Genomic DNA, 8,129 nt, shown 5'->3' with positions numbered 1-8,129 from the left:
GACAGAAGATTCTGGGATGGCCTGAGGCTGGGGAACAGCCCATTCTCCCGTGGGACTCGCAGCGGCTTCAATCTATTGCACCAGCTGGCTAATCTCAGCGCCTGGGAGTCTCACACAGCTGGGGACCATGGCCTGAAGGGCTCCTGTAAGGTCAACCCTCTTAAGAGGGTTGTGCCTCAGTTAACAGGTTCAGTGTGGCCCCCAACTCCTGATGTTTTAATACTGGCATCACGGGAAGACAGGCCCTCCTCGTAAGTTTTGTTGAAGATGAACAGAACTGTAAGAGACGCTGTCTCTAACACCTGTAGATGTGGAACTCGAGAAGCTAGATAGATATCGCCTCCACAGCAATGACAGAATCTCCTCAAAACACAAGCAAACCCATGTGAGCAGCCTGCACCACGTCAGGGGAAGGCAGAGCCTCGGGGAAGCTTACCGAGTTCAGGCTAGGGCATGAAGCTCAAGGCGACTCTCCAGCCCATTCTGTGCCTTTGCCTAGCCTTTTCCTGGGTCGCCCCCCCCCTCCTCCCTTGGAACTCGCTTTGTAGACCAGGCTGGTCTCGAACTCACAGAGATCCACCTGCCTCTGCCTCCGAGTGCTGGGATTAAAGGCGTGAGCCGCCACACTCCCAGCTCTTTCTTTTCTTCTCCCTTCCTTCTCTTTTCCATTGCTTTTCTTTCCCTTTTCATCTTTTTTTTATTTATTTATTTATTTTAAGTCGCTTCTCTTGACTTTCCCAGCTTTCCACTTCCTTTCTATCTCCATTCAAACTCTCGATAAAGTTCTAGAGTTTGTGTAGGTGGCAAATTTCTTCGTTGGCCGTCTAGCCTGCCTCCGTTCCTGGGCAAATCTCTGTGAGTGGCGAGGGCAGCGCTTGCTCGCGTTTGAGTGAGTGGCAGTGATTGTCAGTGATTGAGTGTGGTCGTGGAATGTGCGTGCGTGTGCGAGAGAGGGGTGTGCGCTCCCTAGCGTGTGAAGCAGTCACTGTGGAATGTGCCCGGTGCGTGTGCTCCTGGAGGAGAGCATGCTCAAGCGTGCGCGCGTGTGGAGTGTGCATGTGCTATCGCGCAAGTGGTCGAGTGCCCACTCCTCCCAGAGTCGCAAAGTGCAGGGGGCGGGCCGGGCGGCAGGGGGCCTGGCCCACTGGATTCCCGCATGCTAGTTCCGGGGCGGTCTGGTCTAAAGGGCTTTATGCACTGTCTGGAGGGTGGGGACTGGCGCGGGTAGAAAAGTGGATGCCTCTGGAATCCGGGCCGGCTTTCTGCCTCTAGCAGCCAGCAGAGTGGCTGAGCGAGACCTGCGAGCCTGAGCGGAGTTGCTGCTTGTGCGGGCTGCGACGCGCGCCCACCTCCCGGGGAAGGAACGGCGAGGCCCGGGGCGGTCTCGAGGATGGAGCGCCCGGTCGCCGCGGCGGCAGCATGGATGCTGCTGCTGGCGATCGCTGCCTACCTGGCTCCAGTCAGTGGCCAAGGTAAGCGGCCACCTGCGGGAGCCACGCGCGCAGCGCCGCCGTCCACTCTAGGCGCTGCAGAGGGGAGCTGGGCGTGGGTGGGCGGCGGCGGCGGCGGCGGCGGAGCTGCTCGGGCTGAGAGCGCTCGGGTGACCCCAGGAGGGACGAGCGCAGCGCCGTTCCTCCGCTCGCTGGGGAACGGGGTCGCACCGGCTTCTGTGACAGCTCACCCCGCGGCGATTGCGCCTTTGTTCCCACGGGAATTAGTCCTGGCCCTCAACGCTTCTCAGGCTGGAACCTGGAGAGAGAGAGGGTCTCCCGCGTGGGTCTGCGCTTTCTTCTAGCCGGGGCAGAGCGGTCCTCCACGCAGCTCCCAGCGCAGTTTTCCACCTGCAAGCGTCCGGCCGGCGCGGGAGACCCGATCCCATCGCGCGCCCGGGGCGGCCGGCCAGAGCCTCCTTCCTTCCATCAGTGACGAAACTCCGTCCCGCGGTGACCCCCATGAGACCGCATCTCATGATACCGATCATTTACGAACCCAGATAAGGCCGGGAGGAGGGATTGGCGGAGAGAGCGCGACTGATACACTAGAGTACTTTCTTGAAGGCTTTCCCTTTCTACCCGGAGCGGGTGCTTTTGTGTTGATGAATGGAGCTGGTTTGCTGCGCCTGAGTTTTGGGGCTGGAATGCGGAAAGTTTCTAATGTGGCTACAAACTTTTTCCAAGTTGTCCGAGAGTTAGATTTTTTTTTTCCCTCTCCTGCGAAACAGAGCAGAGGGTAAGAGAGGGAAAGGGGGAAAAGTATTTGGAGTTCAGAATAGAAAAGTGTTTAAGAGAAGAAAATGAAAGACAAGCTAAAAGAAATGGAGAGGACCGGAGTTAAATGAGAAGGGAGGGAGGGAGGGAGGGAGGGAAAGAGAGGGAGAGAGAGGGAGAGAGAGAGAGGGAGAGGGAGGGAGGGAGGGAGGGAGGGAGGGAGAGAGAGAGAGAGAGAGAGAGAGAGAGAGAGAGAGAGAGAGAGAGAGAGAGAGAGAGAGAGAGAGAGAGAGAGAGAGAGAGAGAGAGAAAACAGGAACCCTCGAGCTCTCTCCCTGGCTTTCGTTGCTAGGTAGCAGCCTGGAGCTGCGTGTGACCGACCACCAGACAGACAGAGCGGACGCTGCTGCCACCGCAGGGACTAATCTGTCTGTGGGGATGGGCCAGTCCCCGCTTTCCCCTCCCGCTTTTTCCCCCGTCCGACAACTTAATTGCCCTACAATAAAAATGAAACCCCTATTGTTGCAGGATTAGTCAAAGCAATAAATTGATTTCCCTAGATCACATATTGGGGGTTGATGGGTGCGGACTGTGGAAGCCCCCGTTTACAGAGGAGAGCGGGGAGGGCTTGTGGATGGGCCGTGGCATGTATTCAAATGGTTAATCTGCTTTCTTTCCTCAATTCTTAGCATAAGCTCCTTAGAGGGAATCAAGTAATTATACAGCAACTCGGAGAAGCACCCATCTCAGACTTCCTGGGAAGTTTGGAAGCGCCAGCAAATGCACCAGGCTTACAAAAATCTTTCCAAAAGGAGGGGTGGGTGGCAGCAGAAGACGACTAACAATTCTTTCTTTGAACATCTTTCTAGAGTATTGGAAACACAGAAGAGGGATTTACTGTTGTTGTGTGTGTGAGGTAGGGAGAGTTCACAGTGCCTACTTAGGGTTATATATCATGTGCTAAATATAGCTTAGTGTACTTTTTTTGTCCCTGTCTGGAAAATTACTGTCCATGTGTAAAAAAGCTGGGAAGCAAGCATTCTGTAAGTTTTTTTTTAAAGCAGATATGGTAATGTAATGTTCACTAACTAATATGGGGTGTGTGTGTGTTTCTTCAGCACCCCCCCCCCCCACCCCCGGTTTTCTCTGTAGCCCTGGCTGTCCTGGAACTCAACAGATAGACTAAGTTGGCTTGGAATTCAGCTGCCTGCCTCTGCCTCCTGAGTGCTGGGATTAGGCATGTAATGCTGGGAGTTCTTCAGGTTTCTAAAACTAGAACCCAAGTCTCACCATTCTTAGTCTTCATATTTTACTATTTTAATTCATTTCTTATGAGCCAGTGTCTCTGTGTGTGCCCAGACTGGCCTGCAATCACTGCCTGCTGCCTGTGATCCTCCTGTCTCAGCTTCTTGAGTCAGGGTTAAAGAGTGCAGCTGCTATACCTGGCGGAGTACTCAGATTTGTAAACTATAGAACTGATACAGTAAGAGAACTTCTCAGGATATTTATGACCATACGGAGGTAAATTATGTAAAAATACTTGGCCCAGTGAATATAGACAATGAAAATAAACTAGCAACTAACCTTATGTTTATCAACACTTTCTCAAAGACACACAAACTATTTTTTTTTTTTTACGTTTATTCATGTATGTGGAAGTGCAGATGCCATAACATGCATGTGAAGGGTAATGTGATCTTGGGATCCAGCTCTAGTGGTCAGGCTTGGTGACAAGCACCTTTACCTGCTGCTCAGTCTAACTAAACATCTTCCACTCAGTTCTTTGAGGATTTCCTAGATCTTAGAATATTTTTTTGGTTATGGATTAAACTTTTGTGATTCCACCTTGAGTGGGACCTGTAATAAGTAGGCGACATTTTTGGTCCTGTCACCTGTCTCTGGAACTTTAATTGCTGTTGCTTTTATTTCAGGGTGGACTTTCACTTCCCTGCTTGAAGTCTTTCTGGTTATAATAGGCTTCTGCCTCAATTCTCCAATCATCTTGATCTGATGGAAACATTTGTAGGTGGAGGGAACCTTAGGTATCTAAGTCTGTGTATTGTTTTATACTGATGGGTGGTTAACCCAGCTCGGGGAGGGAGGTCCTGAAAAGAATGGAGTTAAGTTCCTGGCCTAAGGGCATGTAATCTGTGATAGAGCCCAGATGGAGTCAGCTTCTCTTTGCTTATCTCCTTTTGTAGATACCCCACCCTCTTTGGTTGAGACTTTTGGATTCCTTGCTGGGGATCCACACTTATCAGATGAAGCAAAGAATGACAAGTAGATGACCTTGGCAGTCTTTAACACGACTGGATGTGCCAAAGAGGCCACAGCAGGATGTCAGGCCAAAGAGGAATCTATTTATAGGTTAAGGCAGCCTCAGGACTTCAGCTTCCGGCTTGGTCTAGAACTTACGCCATCTTCAGACCCATTTTGTAAACGCTTGTGCCATCAAGGCACATTCCTGAGGATCTTGTGTTTTGTTGTGTAGACAGCTACAAAACTTGGACCTAGACAAGGTAATTATTAAGTCCTGGTTAATCACTGTCTCTAGACAAGCACTTTTTTTTTTAAAGTTTTTTTTTTTTTTTTTCAAGAGAAGGTTAGAGTCTCTGTAGCTTTGGTGCCTGTCCTGGAACTCACTCTGTAGCCCAGGCTGGCTTCAAATTCACAGAGATCCGCCACCACTGCCCGTCGGACAAGCACTTTCAGAACACTGAAGTTTAAAAAATTTTAATACATTTTAAAATTATATTTAAAAATATTGATATCAAGAACCTAATTATCTTCCAGTACCATTGCCATATATTGGCTTGGGCTGTTAAGTCTTACCAGCTGGAACAGGGTAACAAGCAATTGCAGGTTCTTTAGGAAATGTTCATTTCTTCATTCATTCTGGTTCTGGGGATCAACGGTTGGGGCTTAGGCATGCTAGATATTGCTTTACCTCTATGTACCCCCCCACCCACAAATAACTGAATTCAAAACAAAGGGAGCCAGCTGTGGTGGGGTATCTTTTGTTGTTATTTTGTGAGACAGGATCTCACAGCATAGCCTTGGCTGGCTTGGAGCACACACCTACCTCTGTGCTGGGATTAAAGGCAGGTGTTGGAGTATGTGTTTTAATTCTAGAATTAGGGAGGGAGAGGCCGTGAGATCAGATGTTCATGTCTAGCTTCAGCTAAATAGGGAATTCCAAGTCAGCCTGGGCTACAAGACCTGTTCTCCAACTGTATGTACATTCTTACCCTCAAACAACCAAACAATCAAACAACCAAACACACACACACACACACACACACACACACACACACACACACACACACACTCAGGGATTCTGAGTATTAGTGTAGCACAACTACAAATACACCAGTTGTGAAGCTCTACTCTAGAATGGAGAAAATGAGATTGAAGAAGCACTCGTTGGTACAACTGGAATGGTTTTCTTATCTTTTCGTTCTTTTTTTTTTTTTTTAAGATTTATTTATTATGTATACAGTGTTCTGCCTGCATGAATGCTTGCAGGCCAGATCTCATTATAGATGGTTGTGAGCCACCATGTGGTTGCTGGGAATTGAACTCAGGACCTCTGGAAGAACAGCCAGTGCTCTTAATCTCTGAGCCATCTCTCCAGCTCCCCTGGAATGGTTTTCATATTTATTAACTTTGTGATCTTGAGGAAATGCAAGGAATCGCTGCTACTTACTGTGATATGCTTTACAAGTCCAGAGTATGTAGGTGAGCTGGTCTGGATTTCATAATTAAAATGGACTCCACTGTGAGACTCTGAGATCGTCTCTCTGGTTTCGGGTTACCCCTCCCAGGACCTCTCTGGCTTAAGGAAGATTCGACATGCTTCAGTGTCGTGTTTGGGTCTCTATTTGGAAATGATTAGTAGTGGTTTGTTTGGAAATGCCAAGTTTGCTTTTGTGTTCGGTAGAGGTCCGTGAAGAGAAGAAGTGGGCGGTGCTTGGGATTTTGGATTAAGACTCTTGGTTTGAATCCTACTTCCTTTTTCTTATTACCCAAGAAATCCACTGTAACTGCTGGAGGAGCCCTGGGTTGCTCTTTTTGTCTGTAAAATGGGCTTCACATTCACTTCATAGAATGGTTGGACAGAGTAAATCAGGCAATGAGTGGGAAATAGGTAATAGACAGTGTCTTCTGTCATTAATTTTTCTCTGGATTTTGACTTTTGCAGCTAACTGATAGGGCATTAGTCCAGTATGCCCAAATCCTTGGATTTGATCCACTACCAAAACAAATTTAACATTGGCAGGCAATAATGACTTTTGCATATTAATCAGGAGTTGTATTGATAATAGAAACCTATGGTAAACTGACTGGAACCAAAGAAATTTGTTGAAATCCCTAAGTGAAGAAGATACAGATATTTGTTGAATTTATATGAGATTGCCTTCTATCTTGACAGACGTTAGCAAACACTGACAATTTCATTTGGTTCCACCTGCTATAAAATACTCTGTTATATCAGTCTTGTTTTTCTCTTCTGCTCCTGAGATGACTCCATTTTCAGACATCCTCTTGGTGTAAAATGACTATCGCGGGCTTTAGAGCGCCATCCTATCATGCCATATCCAGAGGGAAATTGTGGATAGCTTCATTGGTTGCATTTCAATGACTTTTCTTAATTGACAAATAGATCACCTTACTCAGGGGAAGAAGTGCCGCCATTGTCTGTGTGTGCTCTTCTGTGGTCCCAGACTTTGCAGACAAAAGTGTGGATCTCAGAAGAAAATTGGGGTAACGCTGTGAAGAGAATGGTGAACACAGGCCGAACGGCAAATCTGACATAATACCTTAGTAGACAAAATTGATTAATGATGCTATTTTCATTTTGAATGTGAAGACAGATTTGAAAGGCATATGCAAATTTCTCTAGAGTTGGCAGTCCCCAGCTAACACAGTGAGTTAGGAACATTAAGGTAAAAGACAGGACATTCTATGATCCTGGAATGATGTTGCAACTTTTAGAGTTGTTATTTTCCTTATTACAACTGTGGTCATACTAAAGATTCAACCTGTAGGGTCGTATGTGCCGCACAAGTTCTCTACCACAGAGCCACAACCCAACCCCACTTTTCAGGTCTAGGAGGAGGGAAGGAAGAACTTCTAGAAAGTTCATTTGCCAACTAAAGTTTTTCTTCTCCTCTTCCTCTTTTTGTTTTTGGAGACAGGGTTTCTCTGTTTTGCCTGTCCTAGAACTCGCTCTGTATGTAGACCAGGCTGGCCTTGAACTCACATCACAGGTCCTCCTGCCTCTGCCTTGTGAGTGCTGGGATTAATGGGCGTGCACCACCACCTCCCAGCCCCAACCAAAGTTTTCTTATTTGGAGAATGTGAAGAGGAAAAGAAAGTTTGGGAAAATGAGTGGCAAGATTAAAGCATGGACTTCTTCAGTCCACTGGAAGGGCTTCATTTTGCTGTGATTTCTTTTCTAGTTAACCCCATTTGTTTGTGTATGGTTCCTGGACTTGGTCCTTTTCCCAAGCTCTTGATCACCTGTGATTTAAAAGGACAGCAATAAAACACGTGTCTCTCCCAGAAAACGAGAGTAAGACAATGTTTTTTATTTTAAAAAAATATATATTTATTTTTATCTTGTGTGCATTGGTGTTTTGCCTGCATGTATGTCTGTGTGAGGGTGTTGGATCCTGGAGTTACAGACAGCTGTGAGCTGCCATGTAGGTGCTGGGAATTGAACCCAGTCCTCTGGAAGAACAGTCAGTGCTGTTATATTTATTTATTTATTTGTTTGTTTGTTTATTTATTTATTATGTATACAGTGTTCTGTCTGCATGTATGCCTGCTGGCCAGAAGAGGGCACCAGATCTCATTACAGATGGCGGTGAGCCACCATATGGTTGCTGGGAATTGAACTCAGGACCTTTGGAAGAGCAG

At 47.3% G+C, this 8,129-nt stretch overlaps 1 protein-coding gene across 2 annotated transcripts in view; it reads left to right on the top strand.

Moving 5' to 3' along the window:
- The first annotated feature begins 1,298 nt into the window (after positions 1 to 1,298).
- Lrp2 (LDL receptor related protein 2) overlaps positions 1,299 to 8,129 on the top strand; it is a 150,140-nt gene continuing 143,309 nt past the window's right edge. For both annotated transcript variants that reach the window (XM_052725150.1, XM_052725149.1), the window contains exon 1: positions 1,299 to 1,472. In XM_052725150.1, the coding sequence (XP_052581110.1) occupies positions 1,391 to 1,472 (82 nt within the window). In that variant the 5' untranslated portion in view covers positions 1,299 to 1,390. The remainder of the gene's footprint in view (positions 1,473 to 8,129) is intronic.

This window comes from Peromyscus californicus, unplaced genomic scaffold, assembly GCF_007827085.1.
Source record: "Peromyscus californicus insignis strain IS unplaced genomic scaffold, ASM782708v3 Scaffold_7__1_contigs__length_154581171, whole genome shotgun sequence".
Lineage (NCBI taxonomy): Eukaryota > Metazoa > Chordata > Mammalia > Rodentia > Cricetidae > Peromyscus > Peromyscus californicus.
Note: the sequence above shows the minus strand (reverse complement) of the source record. Positions and strands in the feature narration are given on the sequence as shown.